Consider the following 26,639-nt stretch of genomic DNA (forward strand, 5'->3'; position numbering starts at 1 on the left):
CTAATTTGTAGCCTTAATCAGAGTAAATATTCTTATACATTTAAAATAAATTGCAAAAAAGAAAACAACTAAAATTATGTCTGAGATTACAACTAATTATTTGATGAGTACCTTTTTTGGGGGGGGGATTATTTGATGAGTACATTATACATAATCTAACTTGTTAAAAATTAACATTTATCAGAATTACTTAAACTTCAAGATATATCTTCAAGTCTGAGGAGAGAAATGCAAAAATTCAATTTTTTGACATTCAATTTATTCAGTATCAATACTTTTATCCTTATGCAATCTGGGGGTAATCTAGAATTTAATCCTGGCATATATAAATGATAACTTTTAAAAATAGAAATGCCAGGTTAAATATTTCACTCAAGAATATAATAGGAAAATCTCAATCATTAAAAAACTTCTATATACCCAACACAAATACTAAAATGCATAATTTTTGTTGTGCTGTAACTTTGCTGATTTGTACTACTCTTCTATGCTAATATTTGAACTGTTACTTAAAACATTGTCAAATCTTTATAAAAGATCTGCTACATCTTAGATATATAATTTATTAGACACCGTAAAATAAAATAAATGTAAATGAAATTATTGTTTAGCTCACATAAAATTTTGAGAGATAATATATTCTGACACTTTTCTGTGAATAAACAATGGAGTTTATATTTACATGATCTTCATTAGCATTATATGGCCTTTGCTTCTACTGCGCGAACTTTTCAGTCACTGGGTAATTTCTAGCCTAAATAATTATAAGCATTTAGCTTAAAACATTATATATCATTGATTTCAATAATCACTTTATTAACTTGAAAAAGCAAGCAACGGCTAAGTAAAAAGGTCTGTTTTCATGGTGCACTCTCCACAGTACAAAATTTATAATTTACTTGGTTATTAAAACAGAAATATTACACAACTGCTTAATTATAGCTAAAGGATACAATGTAGTTTCATGTTCACTGCATTGGATCATCAAGTCATTATCTTCTCTCTGCCATAAACAGACAGCCTACCTTTTTGTCAGCATGCTATTTCATTTATTTCACAGAGAAACCCAGTTTCACAATAATTGACTTGTCAGAAGCTCTAATTTATGAGGCTGAGCTCTGTAAGATTTCTCTATATTGGACTCAACCTGCACACAAGCAGGGTTGAATATTTACAATGCTGTTAACAGGTGCTGAGTTGTTTAATGATTCTAATAGCCAGAAGCGTACTGAGAAAGCCAGCGGGATCACAATTACAGGCTGTTTGAACACAACAATTACTAGTCCCCTGGGAGGTGTGAAAGTCAAAGGCAGTTTGATACTGACAGCATCTAGCACATGGGCTAGACAAGCTAACTTCTATTAGCAGTCCATTGGGAAAAAGTCATAACAAACCTCTCCCTCTCATAAAAATTTACAAAGTTCATTAAATTTAAACAATCCAAAAGTAAAACAACTTAAAAAACATATCTTTTGAAAGATCTTATCAAAGGACAAACAGGAATACCTCACATGAAGCCTCAAATTATCTTTTTCCAACCTTAATAAGGATGAAATTTTGCTGGTTGAGAATGAAAGAGATTTTATTATAATCGAAAACATAGATAAAGTTACACCAAACAGTCTGGATTTAATGTGAATAGTGGCAGCCATTTCCTGTTTAGTTATTGTAAACCTGGCCAGAGATCTTGCTGGGAAATTTTTCATCAGTCTTGAAATGCTGCAGCTATAACTGTCAGTACTGGGAAGTCATTTGTTACAGCACCATGTTTTTTTATGTTCAGATTATGCAGCAGTAATAATGACACAAATAATGAAAGTGGTTGCAGGGACAGCTGAAACTACCACAACATTTTTTGTCCCAGAAATGTTTAAAAGCTTTCTCGGGGAAAATAGAGAGTAAAATTGAACATACAAATTGAATCCAGAACTCAATTTGGAATATATTACATTTCATGATGGACCAGTACATGTTTTTATATACATTTGAACACATTAATGTAATGTGTGTCTATATATATGTTTATACATATAAAATCTATCTTTATATGCATGTGCATATATTTGCATATACATACATATCACGCGCACATGTAGACAACAATCCAGGGGCAGCGGCAGGATCTTTGTCAACATAAGTTCTACTTTTGGTGGTGATGTGGTGGGGGTACTTTACAGTAGTATGATTAAATGAAGGTGGCTGGAGAATTGGATCATATTTATTATCTATGTATGATGGTATTTTGAAAATGGTTTTTGCCTTTTCTATTTTAAATAAACCTCAATTTCTACTTGTAGCACACACATCTCTCCCATACAACCCAAAAAACAACACTAAATAATAGGGAATATTAAGGATAAATTAAAATTACACATAATATAAGCCACTCATTTGGGACAATGATTTTAGCTTCCTTAAAACTTCTAAAAAGATCTAAAAACAAGTAGGAAAAATTTGCCAATTTCCTGAATCTTGTGCCTTTATCTTTGCTTCCAGATGGAAAGGGTGATTTTAACACAGACAATAATAAAAAGATATAATCAAGGGCCAATCAGAAAGAAAATTGTAGAGCGTCACTATGGCAGGCTAAATAAAATACATAAATCATTAAAATTGTATTAGGCACATGTTCTCATTTTATTCCAGATGTAAAGGTATAGATATTAAAATTGATTTTTTTTTTTTGCATCAGATGAACAAAAGTGTTACACATTCAAAATTTGTATGGTATGGTTTCCATAAAGAACACATTTACCAGCATAGCACTGGAAGGAGAAGTGGAGAGGGACTGTGGATATTTGGGCTCTAGACCCGATAGTGAGCCTGGTGAGGGAAGACTGTGGCCCTTGGAGCCAGAGTGCCTGAATTCCAGTGCTGTCTCTGCCACTCAGGAGCTGTGTGATGCTCAATCTCCCTGTGCTTCAGTTCCTTCATCTATAAAATGGGGATCAGAGTAATACTAAGAGTTAGGCTCTTAAAACTGTAACTCAAATGTAGTAGGCAATAAATAACATTAGTGTATGTTGTTTTTCACTTTATTAATTTCAATTTTACTTTTATAAATTCCTTTTTCATATTTAAGTTTTGTTTTTGTTAATGTTCATCTACTTCCTAGAGATGGATGCTTATTTTGTTTCCCAGGATTCATGGAATCTTGTAGATACTCTAAAGATATGAATACTTGTTGGGATTGTGCTTTGACTGAAATTCATTGGCTTTGTTATATTACACTATTTTTTTTATAGCTCTAGTCTACATAAAATTTAAAATAAATTTTCACCTTCCACTAGAATAAGAATAGTTAAATCTCAAACAAGGAGATTGCCTTTGCCATCCTTTTTCTTGTTTCTTTCTGGTATTACTGCGTTATATATACTGGGAATGTAGCCTTATGATCTCTATGTTTTGAAATACACTGAGTTGTTCTTCGTGTCTAGAATATGGTACATTTTTAATAAATAAATTTTGATGAGTGTTTGCAAATAGGCTTATTCTTTTGGGGGCAAGAAATACAAAGATATACACATATTCAAAGATACTGTTATTCAAACCCTGTATTTACAAGGTAAAATATCTCTTTACCATGCTGATTTTCAACAAAGATGTATTCAAATCTCTCAACATGATTGTAATTTAGTTAACATTTTGAATTTCTATCAGTTTTTGCTTTATATATTTTGATGCTATGTTTAGTTACCTAAAAATTTGGAAACTACTATAACTATTTTGTGATTGTGCCTGCTACCAATATGAACTATTCTTCTTTGCCTTTTGTAGTCTTTCTTTGCCTTGAATTTCATCTTGTCTGATTTTAATTCTGCAACTGCTTTCTCTTTGTTATTGTTCTTCATATCTTCTTTCAATCCTTAACTTTCAACTTTTCTATATCACTTTGATGTTTCTTGCAAATCATGTGTAGCTGGATTTAAAATAATTCAGTATGAGAATGTGTCTTTCAACAGCTAAGTTTAAATTATTTTTAACATTTATGATTATAATTGGCCAGACTTTTATTACAAATAGATGCTATCAGTTCTCTACTCAAACCCTCACAATGGTTCTTATATCACTAATAATGAAAGTCAAAGTCTTACCATAGTCTCTCAGGTACCGGAGAGTACCATGACTGGTACTACCACCTAACTCCATGTCCCTCATCTCCTGCTACTGTCTACCCCTTTCATTCTGCATCACCTACAACTTCTCCTTTCCAGGCCTTGAATACACCAGACATAGGTTTCTTAGAACCTCTCCTGTTCTCTTGGTCTGAAATGTTTCCCTTAGCTATTCATGTGGTCAAATTTCTCATGCCTTTAACTCTTTGTTCAAAAGTCAGTACCTCTTTTTTTTAAAAAAACAGTAACAGTATTATTAACTATAATCACTATGCTGTAGATTATAGCATTTATCCTATAACTGGAAGTTTGTAACGTATGAATACTAGTATCTTCTAATTCCCCTCTTCAGCACCTTTAATTAGGCCCACTCTGACTCCGTTTTTAATACAATAATCCTCCCACTCCAGCCTCTTGGCATCTTGGTCTTCAGTACTGTGTTCTTTTTTTCAAAGCACTCAAACCTTCTAACATATTTTTTTCTTTTTCAAGTATTTATTTATTTATTTATTTATTTATTTATTTATTTATTTATTTATTTATTTATTTTTTAATAAATTAATTTTTATTGGTGTTCAATTTACCAACATATAGAATAACACCCAGTGCTCATCCCGTCAAGTGTCCCCCTAAGTGCCCGTCACCCATTCACCCCCACCCCCCGTCCTCCCCCTCTTCCACCACCCCCAGTTTGTTTCCCAGAGTTAGGAGTCTCTATGTTCTGTCTCCCTTTCTGATATTTCCCACACACTTCTTCTCCCTTCCCTTATATTCCCTTTCACTATTATTCATATTCCCCAAATGAATGAGAACATACACTGTTTGTCCTTCTCCGATTGACTTATCAAGTTTTTATTTAAATTCCAGTTAGTTAACAAACACTGTAATATTAGTTTTAGGTACAGAACTTTTGATGGCTAAGTAATATTCCAATGTGTATGCATGTGCACGTGTATACACATATATACACATACCACTTCTTTATCATCAGTTGATAGACACTTGGGTTCTTTCTATAATATGGTTATTGATGATAACACTGCTATAAACATCAGGGTGCACGTACCCCTTCAAATCTGTATTTTTGCATCCTTTGGGTAAATATGTTGTAACATTGTAGTGCAATTGCTGGATTATTGGTTAATTCTATTTTTAACTTTATTGAGGAATCTCCATACTGTTTTCTAGAGTGGATGCACCAGTCTGCATCCCCACCAACAGTGTAAGAGGGTTTCTCTTTCTCTAAATCCACACCAACATCTGTTCTTTCCTGTGTTGTTAATTTTAGCTATTCTGACAGGTGTGAGGTGATTTCATTGGAGTTATGATTCGTATCAGCATGATTTTTAAACTCATTATCTCTGCGAAAAGAATAAAAGTGCCATGAAAGGAGAAAGTTTTTTATTTACTATTATATCTTTAAAATGTCTAGAATAGTACCTGACACATAGAAGGCACTAAATAAATGTTCACTGAATTAAAGAATATAGATTGTTTTTTAAATGCTTCTACCTCACCATTTTAAGGCAATTCTATGATTTTTGAGACTTGAGACTATTATGTTGCTACTGCTTTCCAACAGAACCTAACACAGTTGCTGATCATAGCTTTTTCCTGCCCATTTGAGACATAATTGACATGTAACAATGATTTGTGTTTACATTGTGAAATGATTACCACATTTGTCTAGTCAACAACAATCACCTTACATTGTTATAAACTTTTTTCTTGTGATGAGAACTTTTAAGCTCTATTCTTTCATCAACTTTCAAATATATAATACAGTATCGACTATAATCATCATGCTATACATTAGATTCCCAGGATTATTTATCTTATAACTGCAAGTTTGTACTTTTTGACCTCCTTCACCCATTATGCCCATCCTACCCACTGATCTGTTTTCTGTATTTATGAGTTTTTTGCTGTTGTTGGTAAAATCCACATATAAGTGACAACATACAGTATCTCTCTTTCTCTGCTTGACTTATTTAACTTATTAGCATTAATGCCCTCCAGGTCCATCCATATTGTTGAAAATGACAAGATGGATCTCCTCCTCCTCCTCCCCCTCCTTCTTCTTTTTTTTGGGTGAATAATATTTCAGTGTGTGTGTGTGTGTGTGTGTGTTTGTGTATCAATCAGGTCTTTATCTGTTGCTCCACTGATGGACACTTTGGTTGTTTCTATGTGTTAGCTATTGTAAATAGTACTGCAATGAACATGGGAGTGCAGATATCTTTTTGACATAATGATTTCACATTCTTTGGATAAATACCCAGCAGTAAAATTGCTGGATCATGTGGTAGTTCTATTTCTCAGTTTTAGTGGGACCTTCATATTGTTTTCCATAGTGGCTGAACCAATTATCATTCTCAACCAATAGCGCACAAGGGTTCCCCTTTCTCCACATCTTCACAAACACTGATTTCCTATCTTTTTGATAATAGTCATCCTAAAGGTGTAAGATGACATCTTAGCCTGGTTTTGATTTTGATTTCCCTGGAGATTAGTGACATTGAACACCTTTTCATGTACCTACTGACCATCTGTATGTCTTCTTTATAAAAATATCTTCAAATCCTTAGCTCATTTTTAACTCAGATGGTTATTTTTCTATTGAGTTGTATGAATTCCTTATATATTTTGGATATTAGCCTCTAATCAGATATATATTTGTAAATATTTTCTCACATTTAGTAGGTCATTTTACTAGTTTCCTTTACTGTGTAGAAGCATTTTAGTTTGATGTAGTCCTTCTTGTTTATTTTTGCTTTTATTGCCTTTGCTTTCAGTGTAAAGTCTAAAAAATCACTAAGACCAATATCAAGGGCATTATCTTCTATGTCTTTTAGCAGTTTTATGGTTTCAGGTTTTACTTTCAAGTCTTTTAAGCTGATTTTTGTGCACAGTAAAATATATGGGTGCAGTTTTATTCTTTGGCATGTGAATATCCAGCTTTCCCAATGTCATTTATTAAAGAGATTATCCTTTCTTTATCACATATTCTTGGTTCCTTTTTTTTTTTTTATTCTTGGTTCCTTTGAGTAAACTGAACATATATGTGTGGGCTTATTATTGGGCTGTCTGTTCTGTTCCATTGCTCTACATGTCTGTTTTTATGCCAATACCATACTATTTTGATTACTCTAGCTTTGTAATATAGTTTAAAATTAGGAAGTGTGATGCCTCCAGCTTTGTTTTCAGTTCTGCTATGGCTATTTGAGGTCTTTTGTGATTCCACACAAATTTTTAGGATTGCTTATTCTCTCTCTGTGAAAAATGTATCATAGTCCTTCAAAGAAATTTATTGCTATACCTATTCTGGACTGATTAATTCACATGGCAATAGCTCTGGGCACAGGTTTCTACTTGAGGATAATAATGACAGTCTTGGTATCTCAAAATATGTTCAGGTGATTACTTTAAAGAAACTAGCAGCTTTGATGAGAATAGTTGAGAGCAAATTAGACCATCACCTCCTGAAAATTAACTTAATACATTTATCAATATATGAATAGACTTTTAAGACTGTTAGAACTTAGATGGCTAAAAGGCTGGAAAGGGCACTGTAGGCAGGCCAAAGAGTGACAGCAAAAGCATGAAAGTGAGAGGAACCCCTTACCTAGGGATGGTACGGGATAATGTCTCGCTTTGGTGGTGTTAGTTGGGGGATATCTAGATTTTATTTGGGGCAGCAAGAGGGCAGGAAAATAGCTGCCACAATAACCAAGTGCCTTAAGCTAATGTATCTTTGGACTCCATTGCTAGAATTTCCCCCTACCACAGATGGCCATTGGGTAAAAGTAGGTGAGGTAATGTGAACTACAGAACAGTCAGTATTTACATGGACTACAATCATATGAGCAGGATATAACCTAAACTGTCAATACCCAAGAAGTCTCCTGGCACAGAGGCTCAATATAATTTCTTTAAGTTATAAACCAAGTGCATGCTCTCAAGATTTTGTTTTTGTCCACTGTGCTAACCTCCCCCAAACTACTTGTTCTGTCACTAATTAATACTGTTTATTAGAGTTGCATGTGGATTTTTCTCATATCAGTATTGAATAGAATGTAGTTTGCAACCAGAGCGACAGAGTGATGCCTATTCCAGTTCCCTCTTGGTAGGACCCCTATTCTCACCAGTATCTTCAACTGTGCTTTTGGCTCATCTCACTCTCATGGTTAAATATAACACTGGACAGTCTCCTACTCACTCATTTGAAGACTTAACGCATTTTACGTCTACTAATTACACCTTATTTAGTTCCTATCTCTAATATATTATATTTAATTTCTGATCAGTACTGACAGTTGGCAAATTAGGCTACACTGGGGACAGACTAAAAGTAGGCTAAGCAGTTGAAGAATTAAGAAAGTGGGAGAAGAAAAAAATAAAAGCAAATTTGAAGTTTGATGTCAATGTAAACTGATGCAGAGTGATAATATTAACAAAAGTGAAAAAGATTACAGGAAGCTACTGATGTATGATGAGTTCAGTTTTAGACACAGTGGGTTTGGAATAATGTTGGGAAGTTTATGTGGTACCATTCAGCAGGCAGCTGGAGAAAAGACTGTTAACTTGATAGAGAGCAAAGAGGAATAGTGTATTTTGGGGCCTTTCACATTCAGGTGATATTTTATTTTATTTTTTTCAGGTGATATATTTTTTTTTAAATTTTTATTTATTTATGATAGTCACACAGAGAGAGAGAGAAAGGCAGAGACACAGGCAGAGGGAGAAGCAGGCTCCATGCACCGGGAGCCCGACGTGGGATTCGATCCCGGGTCTCCAGGATCGCGCCCTGGGCCAAAGGCAGGCACCAAACCGCTGCGCCACCCAGGGATCCCTCAGGTGATATTTTAAATATAGAGGGCAGCTCTCTGTTATGCACTAAGAAGAGCACAACATCACTTGTATAGTATTCTTTCCAAAAAAGGCAAAACTTAAATTTAGGGATGAGAAAACTTCTGTCACACCCAAACTGAAGAACAATCTGCAAAACACCTGGCCAGTATTTTTCTAACATGTCAAGATTCTAGTAGACAAATACTGAAGAAGTGTCACACATTAGCATGAATTAAGGAGACAGAGCTAAATGCAATGCAGGATACTAAATTGGATCCTGGACAGAAAAGGACATGAGTGGGACAACTGACAAAATCTGAATAAAGTTTGTAGATTAGGTACTAGTATTACCTAAATGTTAATTTTCTGGTTTGGATAACTGTGCCTATGGTCATGTAAGATGTTAACATTTGAGGAAGCTGGGTACAGGATATACAGTATTTGTATTATTTTGTAATTTTTTTTAAAGTCTCAAATTGTTTCTCATTGGAAGTTAAAATTTGCTTTTTTTTTAAGTTTAAGAAAAGTAGACACACTCAAAAAGTTCAGTGTATCTGTAGATTCAGGAAAGAACTCTAATTTGCAAAGGAACTTAATTTAAATTTGAACCCAATTTGAACCAGTTTAAAGAATGCAGAGAATTATTCTGTTTGCTAGTCAGAAAAGCTGACAAATAATTAGGTTTTTAGTCTCTAAGCTAGATTCTTCAGGGTGGTATGACCAGTAAAGCAACTGAAAGGCAGTACAGGAATAACAGCCTACCAATCAACATTAATTATGTTCTTCATAATTAATACAAAACTCAGACTTTAACGCATGTATTTGGTTTTTAACATGATCCCGTGAGGGAGGTAGGCTATTACTCGCCTTTTACATGAAGAAAGGGAAGCTGAGAGGTGAAGTTACTCCAAGTTAAACAGTTAGTAAAGGGTAGTGCTAAATAGGAATTAGTGTTCTGATTCCATGTTCAAATCTCACTCCACCATATTAATTGCTTCTATCTTTTTGATGTAAGAACAAGAAATACATCTATAGTTATACACCCAACCCACTTGTTCCTCTAAAAAAAGACTTGAGTCAGAAAACTTATGTTAAGTCCTGGCTTTATGTCAAAGTAGTTTTGGGATCCAGAGCAAGGCACTTGAAGATTCCAATCTCCCTTTCTTCAGTATCAGACAAGAAGGTTGGACCAGAGTACATGTAAAGTGTATCCTAGTATACCCGTCCACAATTCTAATCTTGAGATCTATTTACTATGGTAAAGTCGCAGTCTTGGATGACTACCTCACTAATCCTGAAGTCAAATTTCCAAACGACTATCTTGTATCTAATCCAGAGGCCCTCAGAGTTGAGGAAACAGAAAAATGTCACCATATTTTCAAATTCCTATCTATGTGAGTGCAAATGTTGGCTGAAATAAGAAACAAATTTCTTAAGGTACCAACAGGTAAGATTTAGTAATGACATTTGCATCATGATCTCTCTGTTTAAGACCTTACAATGCCTTGAGATTTCCTAATATATCAGCAATGTTCCCCATCTCTGGCCCTCCTTCCATTCCTTCTGCAACTGTTAAGGTACTATTCACCTTTCTTAAACAGTTTCTTAACTGGTCTTCCTGCTTTAAATGTGTCCTCAGTCCAGCTCATTCCCTACCACAGTGTCATAAGGACTGAAACAAAACCAAACTTAAAAAAAACAAAACAAACAAACAAAAAAAACACACCAAACTTAATTTGGGGAATGTTAAACCATGTTTAAAAACTCACCGCTGCCAATAGGATCAGATGTAAACTCCTAAGCATGACATATGGGCCATTTACTCTGGTACTTGGACCACTTTCTACTCAAGACAAGCTCTGGCCACATCAAACTTCTTGGCACTCTACAAATGTCCTTTCAAGCCATGAGGGCCTATGCCTATACAGTATTTCTGGGCCTCTTACCTTTTCTACTCCTGTTCCAGATTCAAAATTCGTAGAAGTATTATCTCTCTGTGAAGATTTTACTTTCTTAGGCTTAATACAGTTCTATCACAGCACTTATGATTTATACTGTAATCATTTATACAGCTTTACCCACATTAAAAGATCAGCCATTGAAGATCGGGGATAATGTACACTAATTTTTACCCTCAAAATCTATATAACGATTGACAAATAGGTGCTGAATGAAGATCTTCTAAACTGCCTGAAAGTAAAAGACACTCTACTGCAACTCTCCTAATTTTATCTCTTCCAGCAGCATCCCTATTAACCATTACAAATACCTCAAAAAGTCTTCCCTCTACAACTTCACAAGCCTCACTCATCTTTAAATTCCAACTGTTCCTAAGGCAGTAGCTACCATTTAGTTTAGCACATTTCTTAATGAATTCAGGCGTCCTGTCTCCCTAACTACAGAGCAAACTCCTCAAGGATATCCTAAGTTAACTAAAATAAGCTAAGTAATAATGCATACCATTATTCATTTTCAAATATAATATAGTGTGATATCAGAGATATCATGTGATTCTCTCAGAAAATTCATATGCCTAGAATGCCCAAAGTTCTGACTTTTTTGTTATGTACTGAAATTTAGGGATTATTACTTTCAAATATAATTTCTTTCTGTGCAAAACAGCATGATATACAGTTGCCCAGTACTTACCTGGGGTTCATGATAAGACGTCGGAAAAAGTAGGTCCAGGTGATATAATCCATTGCATCTTGCTTAGATGTAATTGTACCACCAGCAATCTCCGCATTTAAATGGTCAGAGAGCACTCCCAATAAGCTACATTAGTGAACAAGAAATGGGAAACATATATGAACATTAAACGAAACACATTTTATCTCACATAGCAGACTGATGGAAGGGGGCCAGTAACTTTCAGGAGAAGATGAGAGCTAGGAGGAGAAAGGTTAAGAGTGGGCAACAGAAGATATAATTTACAGAGTAGGGAAGAGTATACTTATGGGATACTAGAGTTAGTATGGAATAATATTGAGGCCAATGAAGAGAGAGTTGGCAAGAAAGGGATGACAGGAGAGAGTAAAGATATATATTCCTTTCATTTACTCAGTGAATGTTAAGTTCCTAGTCATATGAAATTTAATTGTACCAGATGCTGTAAGGTATACAAAGATGATCAGATGTGTACAAAGAATAGCATAGTATAACGTTCATTTTAGTTTATTATGTAAAATGCAAAAAAAGGAAGCAGTGTCCAACAACAACAAAAGGCTAAATAAATTATGATACATGGGTGACAATATGCAGGTATTAAAAATGGTTTTTCAAAGGATGTTTTAAGAACATGAGAAAATGGCAAAAAGATTGAGAGATTAAAAAAAACAACACAAGTTTCTATATTACTCTCAATTCACCAGTAGCAGAGCATAAATCTAGATCGTCAATTGAGAGAGCAACTTATATTACCTATTTGAATGATTACTATGACCCAGCAGTTTCACTTTATATATATATATATATATATATATATATATAACATTATATGTAAGAAGAAAAAAATAGGAAACTTTCAAAAGGTCCGTTAATAAAAAGTTAATATATAAACTATGGAATACTCTGTGACAGGTAAATATTAATAATAGTCATATTAAGGTATAAAATTAACATTTTTAGTTAACTACTGAAATATACATATAGAAAATTACATAAATCATGCATATATAACTCAAGAAATTTTCACAATGTGAAGAGACCTACGTAACCAACACTAAGATCAAATATCACTAGTTCTCCAGAAGCCTTCCTTTAATGCTATTTAGTCACTACCATTGTTCAAAAGGATATTCTGGCTCTTATTTGTTCCTTACCTTATTGCAGTGGTTTGGGCTTCTAGCACAATGCTTATTGGAAGTGGGGAGAACAATACTCCTGTATCATTCCCTATCTCAAAGGGAAAACTTTCATTATTTCATAATTAACTATGATGTTTACAGTGGATTTACTCTTGATTAAGGACATTTCCTTATATTCGTATTTGCTAAGAGTTTTTTATTATGGATGGGTGTGGAATTTTTTCAAATGCTTCTTTTTTTTAATCTATGAAATAATCACATGATTTTTCTCCTAATGTAGTAAATTATAGTAATTTGTTTTTGTTTTTTAAAATTTTATTTAAATTCAATTAATTAACATGTAATATATTATTGGTTTCAGAGATGGAGTTTAGTGATTCATCAGTCTTATATAACACCCAGAGCTCATTACATCATGTGCCCTCCTTAATGTCCATCACCCAGTTACTCCATCTCCTCCCCTCTAGCAACCCTCTGTTTGTTTCCCTATGATTAAGAGTCTCTCTCTCTTTTTTTAATGATTAAGAGTCTCTTATGGTTTGTCTCCCTCTCTGACTTTGTCTTGTTTTAATTTTTTCCTCTCTTCCTCTATAATCCTCTCTTTTGTTTCTTAAATTCTACATATGCATGAAATCAGGTAATAACTGTCTTTCTTTGAGTTATTTTGCTTAGTATAACATCCTCTAGTTACAAATGCGTCACTGCAAATGGCAAGATTTCATTATTTTTGGATGGCTGAGTAATATTCCATATAGTAATTTATTCTCAAATAAAAAATCAACTTCACATTTATGAAATAAATTACACATAATTTGCCTTGCTAATGTTTTGTTTAGGATTTCTATATCTATATCCCGTACAGGTTTGTTAATGTTGCTTTTTGGTATATTTCTTATAAGGTTTTGGTGTCAAGGCTACTCTGATCTTATTAAATAAATTGGCAAATAGTCTTATTTTCTCTACTATTAGGGAAAGTTCATTTAAGACTGATGTTATTTCATCATTAATGTTATGAAGAATTCACTAGTAAAGCACGTGAGTCAGAAGATGTCTTTGAGAAAAGATTTTAAATTTCAGATTCAATTGCTTTGATAAGTAACAGACCATTTAGATTTTCTATTTCTTTTTATGTCAGTTTGTTAAGTTTTTAAAATTCATTTTATCATTTGATCTAAATTTTAAAATTATTTCCATGATGTTTTTCATAATATTTTTTAAAGCTTGCGAACTTTTCATTCTTAATATTATTTTGTTCATTCTCTCTTTTTTGATCAGATTTAAAGATTCATTGATTTCATTCTTCTTTTCAAAGAATCAACTTTTGACTTTGTTGATGCTTTTCTAATATATATTTGGTTTCAATTCTTTGATTCTTGCTCTTATCTTTCTCCTCCTTTCTTTTGAGTTCAATTTGTTATTTTTTTGCCAAATTTTTGAGATGGATACTTAGATCATTATTCATGCTTTCTTTTCAGACACATTATGTGCCTTACTATGTATACTTATATAAATACATAACATATATATCTCTGAACATAAATTTTCTCTTAGCACAGTGTTAACTGCATCCATGTTTTTGTATTTCTAAACTTAAAAAAATGAACATTAGCACTTAGAATAAGAACTCCAATAACTACATTATCGATTAGAAATGTGTTATCTTTTACTGTTAGAATACAGTATATTCAAAAAAGATGATAAAAGATAGTAAGTGATAATGTTTTAAATGAAAAATATATAAATCTGAGGGAGAAATGCTATATTCTGCTAAGAAAATGAGGGAAGCCTTTGTCAAAGGGGTAGTTACTGGGCTGAAATAAACCAGTAACCTAAATTATTCATTACAAGTCCCTTTATTTTGGGTATTTCTTTATTAATGATAGTACAAAAACACACATGAAAACTTTACTAAATGCTTACTATGATAGAGTGTTATAAACACTACACATTTGATCATTGTAAGTAACCTATTAGATAGCTAGTGTTGCTATTATCTCCTTTTACAAATAGGTGCACTGAGGAATCAAATGACTTGCTGAAGATCAAGGAAGTAAGTAGTAGAGCTCAAATATGAACCTGGGTTGCCTGGCTACAGAGTCCATGTGATTCAACCCTGAACTACCTGCTTCTTTTAAGAGGTTTTTGTAAAATGAAATTATAATTGAATTCTGTCTTCTAGTGATAATTGTCTCATTTCAAATAATTCTTTTGAACTAGAACTTTTACTGATTTTTTATCTAATCAAATATCATGACATAAATATTAATACTTGCTATGACATGAATCCATTTAAGTTAATTTAGAGCAAAATTTACCTTGACTCTACTGGAAAAGGTTCATAAAGAAATTTTTTGTAAAAGTCTTTCTTTATGTCATGAACCAGAATTACAGCTTTGCCTTGGTCATCAAACTGAGGCCTCCCAGCACGCCCCATCATCTGGAGTACATCTATAAAAAAGAGAACAGGAGATATTTCACAATGTGGGAAGTAGCACAAGGTATATTAAGTGATTATAGCATGGTTTGACAACACAACAAAATAACAAAGAATATAGAATATATTCAGAGTGTACATATTATCTCTGATATCTCCTGTTGAGTTCCCTAATAATTAATCGATTTATTATGATAGAAAACTGAATCCCCACAATGGACTCTCTTCTGTTTGGAAAAGTAAGAATGATAAGGTTCCTTCAGTTAAATGCTTAAAAATGCTGTTTAAGGGTTACTACTAGGGGCCCCTAGGTGGATCAGTTGATTTCATGATAGTGGGACAGAGGCCCACATTAGGCTCCAAGGTTAGCATGGAGTCTCTCTGTGATTCTCTCCGTTTTCCCTTGCCTCACCAACTGTGTGTGTGTGTGTGTGTGTGTGTGTGTGCTCTCTCTCAAATAAAATCCTAAAAAAAAAGTTATTACTATTTTAATTAAACATGAAAAAGTAAGACATATATGGGTAAATCTCTTCAGCAGATTCATTTGATTATTTTTCTCTAGGAATGGACCCCATGAGTTCATTTAGGCCTTACCCTCTTCCGACTTAGGTATAAATTTTTTTTTTTTTATACTGCAGCAATCTCTGAGGTAAGACATGATTTAGAAATAATACAGATTTTACATGTAATCACTGAGTGTAAATACACACAGTATATTTCCCTCTTCAGAACTCACTGACAATGCTTTTATCAAGTTTTAAAATACGTTAATAGAAATGTTTATGGATAAATTATAGCAACAAACCCTTTGGTTCTAGAAGTGCCATGAAGTATTTCTAGTGAAACAGATTTAAATAGTATAATGTTTAACTATAATTTATAAAGTTGCTAATTTCTGCTAACCAGTACTCTTTATCTTTTTGTGAATTTGAAACCATTTGTTATGCTTTTGAAATTTATTAACAAATTAGGTAAGTAAAAGTAAATAAAACGGCTCAGTACTTTGAACAGTATTTGTGTTGGAAACAAAAATTTACAATTTCCTCATCATATGTTCAAATGAGATCGATCTCTACAATTCAATCCATGAAAATTCAGATTAAGGCTAAAATAGAAGCTTAATGTATCTGTAAATTAAAAAAAAAATACCTGTAATGGGAAAATCCACATAACGTCTTGTTTTTCCATCATAATATTCTGTTCCCTTAATAATTACTAAATGAGCTGGAAAGTTTACACCCCATGCTAATGTACTTGTAGCAATCAGAACCTAGAAAATAAAATAAATTTAACTAAAACATAACTTTTAAGTTACATTTATATATCTGTTTATGAAAAATAAAATACCTGAACTTTGCAGTTTACAAACAGCTCCTCTACTGTTTTTCGGTCCCTCTCATGTAGTCCAGCATGATGCATTCCTATTCCAAAAGCAAGTGTCAGCTTCAGGTTGGAATCTCTTAGTGTTCCAATGATGTTCTCCATCTGCAAATAAAAAGCACAATTACAGGATGTAGGTTCATTAGCTTTAAAATTTTCAGACTAAGGAACTCCTGGGTGGCTCAGCGGGTGAGCATCTGTCTTCGGCTTAGGGCATGATCCCGGGGTCCCAGGATCGAGTCCCACATAGAGCTCCTTGCATGAAGCCTGCTTCTCCATCTGCCTATGTCTCTGCCTCTCTCTTTGTGTCTCTCATGAATAAATGAATAAAATCTTAAAAAAATTTTTTTTCAGACTAAGATTATATTTGACTAATTTTGTTTTTTGATTCTTAGACTACATAAACAAATATACACACCTTATCTACAGTTATGATTAAAGTTGAATTAATTGAAAAGAATAGTTAGAATGTATATCCTAAATAAATTAAAGTTTAATGTCATCCATTTTATTCTCATACAACAAGGGAAAAAAATCTGTGGATAAATGGCAATATCTTCTTAAGTGAGTAACAACTATTAAAAAGGATGTAATGTTGCCTAAAATTTTTCAGTGTCTTGTTCATCTCTATAATAGAAAAACCTTCCATCTTTTTGGCTCAGTGCTAAAAATTTTAAAAACATGGACAAAACATGGACAAAAAAATTAAAAACATGGAAAAAAATCAGTCATAATTCCACTGAACAGTCAGGAATTACTCAAATTTAGGCTTTCTCACTGAACTTAATGACCCAGGGCAAGTCATATAACCTCTCTGAGCCTCTGCTTCTCTATTTAAAAAAATCAACTGGTATATTTTTGTTTACTTCTCATTTCTTTGATCAACAGTGCAGTTAAATACTTTTCATATTTACTAGCATTTTTTAGTAAATTATCTTTTCATTTTTTAAGTGGATATGATAGTATTTTTTCTTATTGGTTTGTAATGGTTCTTTATCTATTAGAGTATTGTTAAGCTATTTATGTAGTACAGTTATTTCATTTCCAGCCTCAGTTTAGCTCATTAAGTTTTCATATGTCTAAAGAATTCCTGAAACTTGTATCTTATATTATCTCTGAATATTCTATCACTTTCTATTCTACATGGAAAATACTTAATGCAACACAGATTTTATGGCAACAGAAGCAAATCTTATTTTCTTATAAAACTTACTCCTGTAAAAAACTAAATAGAAAGCCTAATCTCTTTCTGTTTATTTATTTATTTTAAAGATTTTATTTATTTATTCATTAGAGACACACATAGAGAGAGGCAGAGACATAGGCAGAGGGAGAAGCAGGCTCCATGCAGGGAGCCTGATGTGGGACTCGATCTCGGGACTCTAGGATCACGCCCTGGGCCAAAGGCAGGTGCTAAACCACTGAGCCACCCAGGGATCCCCTCTCTTTCTGTTTAATGATGGACCTCTACTGGTCCTTCAAACAGAGGATGACACAAGATGCACTATCGGGATCTTCTTTTTGGAGAACTCCATGAGGGGAGTAATGTAGAGATCAAAAGGCTTGAGAATATATGATCAGTTAAAAGAATGACCTTTCAGTTATATCTATAGCTTAACTACCATATTCTAACAGTGAACAACAGCGGAGGATAAACTTCGAAATGGGTACATGTATAATTTTTATATGTCTGAAGACTGAGATAGTATAAACCAATCCTGTCTTCAGATCTCATTTCTCTTTTTTCCTTCCACTATTAATTGCCTATAATACACACAAATATACTTGCAATACATTTACTTTCTTGGTTGTGAAGAAACCAATAACAGCTCACAAAAATCTCACAAAACTTCAGCTGGCTGCTGCAGTTTAGCAAAAATGCCTAAGACGATATACTCATACATGAAGCACTCCAACTGCTTTCATTCTTACTCATTGTATTTTCAATGGTCAGAGAAATTTTCCAATTTTTTTTTTATGTAGGAAGAAGTTGTTTTTACACTAATAATCCAAAAAAATAGGAAGATGAAATTTGCCTTCTTAATACTTCTTAATGTATAAAAACCACTGCATAGAAACAAAGTAATAGTTTAACCGTATACACGTTATCAACTTTCCCTGAATTGAACATAGTATACAAACAGTTCGTTACGCTTCCCAATTACAGTATGGTCACCTGATATTCCCGAATACTCATTTTATAAACTGTTAAGCAAGAATATGGAAGTGCGTTAATACAAATCCACTTTACCTTTAAGATTAGTAAAGGATAAGTAAGTTGACTACAAATGTTTGCTATAAAGAAAGGTGCTTGTTTTGTCTCATAAATTATATGTTAGCCATTCTCAAGTGACAGCCTATTATCCATTTTTTTGTTCAACAGTTCACTGCATAAATATTTTCAATTTAAACTATCAAGAATTAATGTACTGATATTCTTACATGACAATTAATTTCAGAGATTATTTTTTCAATTTTATAATTTAATAACAGTATAACTTTCAAACTTGTAAAATTTATAGTGTTCCATGGCAATGCCGATCATACCCCCCAAAATGTAACATTTACTATAGGAGAGCTAAAGAATCCTATGGCAGGAGGTTTGGTGAGGCATTAATATCCTGTCCTTTCCCATCAGGGCTAAAGCTGTTTCTCATTCTCCCTGCCCCCACTTTCACATAAATCAATGCATTAAAGAACTATTTGCCTATCTGAAATGGCAAAGACCTAAAATCCTCATGAGGACAATTACAAAAAACAACTTCATTTATTACATAGTTACTGTGGATGAATTCTGAGTTATTTGAACATCATAAAAAAGCAAAATTTATAGTAATGTTACTCAGTCATTAAGCATAACATACTACCAGTACAGCTTGTTTAAATTTGAAAATATAAATTATTGATTAAATTCTATATACTTCCGATTAGATTATATACTTAAAAGTGTTTCATCCTGATCATGATGTAATTCAAGCAAAATTTTTGAGAAACTTAGGATAATGAAGGATTAAAATTTGGTCATACGTATTATTTGCTGAGTACTTATTGTGTGTCAGGCATTGTGCTTAACACTTTACAAAGACTATCACATTTAATCTTTTACCTAAAATAATAAAGCTCTAATGTAACACTCAATTCATTTACACAACCCAGTATATTTCAAATTAAAAGATCCAGTGATCTTGAATACTACAGAGTAAATACTCTCAACCCTGGTTCCATGAGGGAATTAAATCCACAAAAAATATTTGAATTACATTCTTTTTAAGTTTTCAAAAGATAGTACCGTTCTATATGGTTAGGAGAAAAGTTCACTTACTACATGCAATGGATATCTCAAGACATTACAGCTTAATTCTTGTTAAGAAAGGCTGCTACAGAATTTTAATAAGAATAATTATGAAAATTAAAACACTGATGGAGGAAGTTTTAATTCCACAATTTATTTCTATTCAACCAACATTTGTAATGTATAGGTAACTTTCTAACCATCTTTGAAATATGTCTGACTACCTGATAGTTATATAAAAAAATTATTCAATATTATAAATAAAAGAAAAAGATCTATATTTCTCAAAGTAGTGGCCTTTTTTTTTTTTTAGGGTAATGGGGGAGGAGGCACATATGTAAACTGTTGAACCAATTACTTTAACTTAATAGAATTTTTTTTATATTTTAAATTTATTATACTCAAAAAGCTTTTATAGAAATATAGGATTCCATTTAAGTAGATACATTACTCTGTGCCTGAAATACATTCCAGTCAGAATATAATTCAGTGAGTTGATGACAATGCTGGCTCCAAAAGAAAGGAGGAGACCAGATTGGACAAGAATGAGCTAACAGATTGTACAGCCCAATTCTGTCCCTTTGAGTGTGATATATTGTTTCAAGATGCTAAAAACCCATACTTTCTCAAAGCATATCTGTTGTGCTGGTTTTCCCATTTTCACAGAATCCTCATTATCAGAAAACTCTGTACTCTTTTCAAAGCACGTCAGACTCAGACCATATGCCACTGAATAATGCTTATCAATTGTCTAAAATGCTCAATAAAAGATGCAGCATACAGAAGAATAATGAAAGTTATGAAGACTTTTTAAAAATAAAGATAATTAAATATATCACATCTGGTACAGATGTTAAAGTTAAAACATTCCCTTATAATTACCAAGGGTTAATTTCTTAAAATACACTTCTGCATGATAAACCCCATAGACTGAAGGGGAAAAAAACTAAAATTAAAGAAGCACTTTTGAACATTCTACTGATCTACTAAGGGAAAAGAAATTTTAAAACAGTATTAATTAAATAAAGACAGTAAGTTTCTAATCTTTGCCAATACTTGTCATAATATATTCCTTGTTGTCTTCTCTGAAGCCCCAATGACACCTCAAAATGATTTACCATACTGTTAATACATAAATATATTTATATGTATAATTAAGGATATGATTACATGTGAATTAAGTATATAAATGAAATCTAAACAATAACGTGTAAATCTCTGCTCTGTCTGCTAAATAAACAATACTATTTTCATTGTTTGCTACTTAGTTTGTCCTAATTCTATGACAGCAATTTCAAAACTGGGTTGTAGGGTGAAATATTAAATATTGTTCCTTATCAATATTTCTAATTTAACTCACTATGCTCCTGGTAGGTAATTCAAGTCAGTGCTTCATATTTATTCTGGAATATACATTTTATGCTTATTTCTGTTTTTGGAAAGTTCAGATTCTAATACATGTTTGGAGACTATTTCCATCTATTGCAAAGCTTTTAACATGCAGACGAAGCTGATGAAAAGGACGTTATAAAATTAATTTGCTACGGTAGCAGAATTTTAAGGAACAAATACTGTATTAATATGAATTAAATTGGTGGAGGAACATAAGCAAAATATTATAAAAATAATAGCAAATTTAACCACAGAGATTTCAGAAAAAAAGAACTTGTCTACTTAAAACATATTTGATGTTGCTATACTGTAACGGTAATAACAGTTAACAGTTATTGTACATTTACCTCTATTCCAGGCTTATTCTAAGTATACTAAATAACTTATTGCACCTAATACTTATCAACAATCCTGTAAGGATAGATGATTATTATTATTTTTTATAGATGAAAGGGTAAGGCTCAGAGGCTGAACACTCCATCAAGGTCATGTAGCTTGTAATGGGCAGTCAGTATTGACCCCAGAAGGCCTGGCTCCAGTCCCTGGTCTCAACCACAATGCCACCTTCTAATTACCACACGAGTGTGATATACTTAAAATAACTACTTAAAATAATGAAATTATTCATTTGGCTTAAGTCTGGGCATTACTGTTTTAGACTGTGGGCAAAAAAACAGGTAGGATCTGAAATAATGAACTATGTACTGCACTCACATAACTGGGGAGCTATGAAGATGTTTAACAAATGTATTTATTCTTTAGTATTTGAGTATTTCCAGTCCTATGCCTAAAAATTAAGAGTATCTAAAAGTATCTTTTTTATAAACTAAAATGTCACCACTCATGACTGAGGACGGCATAGTTCTTGTTGGTTGCCTGTGTTTGATATTGGAGCTACTGACTTTCCTGTTTTTACTGTATGTTCCCATCCTTATCAAAACACATATGTGTGCTGTGACTTTTCCATATTCTCTAGCCAGTATGTTGTCAAAGATTAGAGTTACTGTATGGCAGAGTGAGAAAACAAAGTTTCTGAGTCAGCTGGCTTGGTCTGGAGTTTCTGAACTCCATTTATTTTATTGGGCAAATTACTGAATTCTTTCAAGTTTCAATTTTTGTATCTGTAAGACTGGGATAACAAGAACAATCCTCCCAGAATTCATGATTAAATGACATAATATAAGCCTTTAATGGACTATACTCCATAAACATATCAATTATTACTAAGCATAAGACCTTTGCCTCTTTCTTCATTAAGACATGCATGATACCAACTATGGCAAAATAAAAAAAAAACTTCATATCTTGTAGCTGCTTTGGATTACACAACTATTCTACGAGGACCAAGTAAATTCAAATGTCCAATGCTCAGCAAATCTGTGGATAATGTCTGTTTTGATACTTAATATTCTTAGTCTAATAAGTTCTCTACTGGTCAGTCATTAAGAGGTCTGTAGCCTGATCAAAATAGAAAGCACTTGGGATGAGACTTCTGTATCGCAAGCTAAATCTGTTTTGGTTTGATAATAAAACAGATTTTCAAGTTGAAAATGTGGTTATTAAGCTCAACTTAATTTCTGATTTTCAATAATTTCAGAGTCCGTTCTCAAAGCCTAGTACTAACTTCTTACCTATAAGGAAGAGGTCAATTTATATGGTGAATGAAAAACCAAATGAATCAAAAGAACTATAGAAAACTGTCATTAGGGGTGCCTGGGGGGCTCAGTAGGTTAAAAATCTGCCTTCTCAGGTCATGATCCCAGGATCTTGGGATTGAGCCCTGCATTGGGCTGGGCTCCCTGCTCAGTGGGAAGCCTGTTTCTTCCTCTCCCACTGCCTCTGCTTGTGCTCTGTGTTAAATAAATTAATAAAATCTTAAAAAAAAAAAAAAGGAAAGAAAACAGTCATTAGTAGAAACTCCACCAAATTTGAACTTGTAGTGATTATGAGTGGTCAGAGTTGCTGCTTGGCTCGTTCATTCAGGATGCCTGAGTGCTAAATCCCATGGGTGTTTCTCGGCTCATCTCACTCAACTCCCATTAATATTTGAGGTAGTTAAGCCCTCTCTCCTTCACAAAATCTTCTTGTCTACAATGTTTTATGACTTTCCTTACTGACATTACCTTCTCAGTGTTCAGTGTTCTCTGCCGGCTTCCTCATTGTCTACCCAAGCTCTACCTTGAGTTCCTTTCAAAGCCTGGCCCTCTGGTTCTCCAAACACTGTCTCAGAGTCTCCTGTGCTTACCTGGGTGGAAAGGCTGCTTCTATGATGATGCTCCCAAGTTCATATGTTCATTTCATATCCTCTGTGGGATTTATAGACTTCCTATATCTAGTTGACCTGAATGTCTTGGAAGTACAAATCAGCACCCAAAATATAACTTTTTTCTTTTTCTCCTCCTCTTGGCCTCAAATCTGTCTTCTACTTCCTTTTCATCCTATACTTTCAGGTCTCCCCATTTCATAAAATGACACCATTATTTCCTCAGATGTTTATAGTTAATAACTGGGAAGTCACTCTTGATTCTTTTCATTTTCTCAACCTCCATTTCTCACCTACTGAATCTAGGCCAAGATACCTTTCCATTCTCACTGTCACCACTCTAGGTCGCCCCTAGGTCCATCATCATTAATTCCATGGTTAACCTCCACTTCGATCCATTTTCCACTAAGCGGCAAAAGTGATCTTAAAATGCAAATTGGACTACGTAATTTCTGTTGCTTAAAACCTTTTAATGCCTTAGAAAGAATTAAGATCCCTCCCTTAGATATCTGCTTGGTTTGTTTCCTTGCTTCCTTCAGTTCTCTACTCAAAGGTACCCTGATTCTTTACTTCTATCAATATGTAACATTCTACTACCACAGTCAGCACCCCCTATTCTTTTAACCCTGCTTATTTATTTTTTGATAGAAATTATCATGATCTGACATATTTGCTTATTATCTATCATCTCCACAAGAATGTTAATTCCCAGGGTAGGAACCTTACCTAACACACAGAAGGAGCTCAAGAGAGATTTATTTCATAAATAATTAAATGACTGTCTTCCCTTAGTGCTTAGAATCAAAATCCAAGCTCTGCAACCATAGATCTAAGGTCTTACATGAGCTGGCTTCTGACTATCTCTGAAATTTAACTTCTACCATTTTTCTTCTAGCTTATTTTGTTCCAGCTGAGCTGATTTCAGTTCCTTTAACATCCTGTTTCCTTTACTTGAAATGCTGTTATCTTCTCTCATGGTATATGTTCTTATGCTTTGGTTCTCACCTTAAACTTTATCTCCTTAAAGAAGTCTTCTCTGATCATTCTATTTAAAGAGCCCCCACGTCACCTTGTCATATTTCATTTCTCACTTTTACAGAAATTTGTATAATATTAATATTATAATCATCATATATATTTTTACACCTCTAGTCGAGCTCCTTGAGAATTGGGATCAGTTGATAAACATAGTGCCTGGTAAAGTTGTAGGTATTTAATAAATATGAGTTACATAAATGAACACTTTACAAATTCTGGTAAGAACTGCCTATTGACTTAAGTTAGAGGATTATTCTTATGAGTATTTTTGACGTGTGAGAGAAAAAATGCCTAACTGTATTCCACGTAATCTTGCAACTGAAGCTACTGATCATGAACTAATGCTATCTGATCCCTCCAGTTATCCATGTGGGTGCGCCTGGCAGCAGACCATCATTAGTAGAAATAAAAGGACCAGATGGAAGAATATCATGAAAGGTAACTCATGAACACTCCAGGTGTGTGCCTTTTCCTTCCATGCTATGCCTAATTTAACCCACTGAGGCCCCATGGGGTATTTCTTACATCAAGTTGACTGAGAAAAAAAATTACAAATGACTATGCATAAGACAGTAGCACCGTATGAAGTATACTGATGTGGTGTTACAGCTCCTTTCGGAGATTATTCTAAAAACAGCTTAAGTGTCGAGTACTTCCCTGTAACCTTACTGCAAAGATGAAATGATATGAATTGATGATCCACGCTTTGCTCTTTAGCTACTGGATTAGCCTAAGAATCAGGAGCTTGGCAAGAGTGCTATTGGAGGACAGGAGGCAAGAAAGGCACAAGTTTTATGTGGATGAAATTTTAGAATGGTCCCAGAATAGACTACCTATATCCCAAGAAGATGTTTATCAAAAAGCTAATAGCAGTGTGGACAATGCTATTAACAGTCAAGTGAGAAAAATGACCACTTCTAAGGATATCATGCCATCTTGCAGGTCCCATTGAGTGTTTTGTGCAGTGGGTTCATATACTAAGTGGTGCCATGGTGGAAGAGATGAAAACTGTGCATGGGCGAAACACGGACTTCCATTTCCTCAGGCAGATCCAGCTACTGTTACTGCTCTGTGCCTATATGCAACCAGTGTAAACATCCCTAGGCCCATTATAAAGTGCCTTGCCCAGCAGACCAGATAGCTATCCGGTAGTAAGGAGATTATACTGGACCACTGCTATCACAGAGTGGACACCTATTGGGATGGGGTCCAGTATGGACATTATAGATTTTGATTCTTTATTCCGCCTATTGAGTGCTGCCAGTAGCCTCAATAGTAGGATTACTGAGCACTTTATACATCATCTAATGTCTCCTATGATAGTGTTTCTAACTGAGGAACTCACTTTATAGAGAAAGACTAGGACAATGGATGTCATGTGATCCACTGGTCTTATTGTATCCTTCATTACCCAGAAAGAGCTGGCTTTATAGATTAATGACTCAGAGTAGCAGCTGAAATACATTGCTTTGGCAAGGTTGGGGTGTTCTCTTGTAAAATAAGTTGTATGCTCTGAAGTAGTAATCATTAAATGATACTACTTCTCTCATTGCCAGAATATACAGTTCCAGGAACCAGGCAATCAATGTGTGCAAATGTCTTTTGCAGTCACAGCTAATAAACCCCTTGGAAAATTTTTGTTTCCCTTCCCTATAATTCTAGCTCTGCTGGTTTGGAGGGTTAATATCCAAGGGATGTACCAATTTACTTAGAAGCTGAGACAGCCACATCTCTCATTCTACAGGATGAACAAGCAAATGTGGTCACAGTGTAGCTTACACTGATAAAGAAATTGGGCTACCACTACACAATAAGGGGAGGGAAAAATGTGGATAGACCCTAGAGAAATCTTCTCACATTACTGTACCCACTTGAAAAATTAATCAAAAACTTTAAAAACTTTATATAGTTAAGCATATATAAAAATTCAATTTCCAATGTCTCAGAGAAGGGGTCTTGGTTATTCCAATAGATAAAGAAATCTTTATTAGCTCAGAGGCTGTCTGAAGAAGTGTACAGGTGATGGGTGGTAGAGAAAATAAATCACAAACGTCTGTTTGGCTCTCCG

General features: G+C 33.7%; 1 protein-coding gene across 2 annotated transcripts in view; it reads right to left on the reverse strand.

Annotated features, from left to right (window-relative positions):
• ASCC3 (activating signal cointegrator 1 complex subunit 3) overlaps positions 1-26,639 on the reverse strand; it is a 349,769-nt gene that overhangs the window by 81,013 nt on the left and 242,117 nt on the right. The window contains exons 31-35 of one of the 2 annotated variants that reach the window (XM_055329664.1): positions 16,554-16,691; positions 16,356-16,476; positions 15,088-15,220; positions 11,616-11,741; positions 2,757-2,934 (exon numbers count right to left, since the gene is read on the reverse strand). In XM_055329664.1, the coding sequence (XP_055185639.1) occupies positions 2,931-2,934; positions 11,616-11,741; positions 15,088-15,220; positions 16,356-16,476; positions 16,554-16,691 (522 nt within the window). In that variant the 3' untranslated portion in view covers positions 2,757-2,930. Of the gene's footprint in view, positions 1-2,756; positions 2,935-11,615; positions 11,742-15,087; positions 15,221-16,355; positions 16,477-16,553; positions 16,692-26,639 lie in introns of those variants that run through there. The other variant, XM_055329663.1, reaches the window with a different exon arrangement.

Source organism: Nyctereutes procyonoides, unplaced genomic scaffold (assembly GCF_905146905.1).
Source record: "Nyctereutes procyonoides isolate TBG_1078 unplaced genomic scaffold, NYPRO_anot_genome, whole genome shotgun sequence".
NCBI classification, from domain to species: domain Eukaryota; kingdom Metazoa; phylum Chordata; class Mammalia; order Carnivora; family Canidae; genus Nyctereutes; species Nyctereutes procyonoides.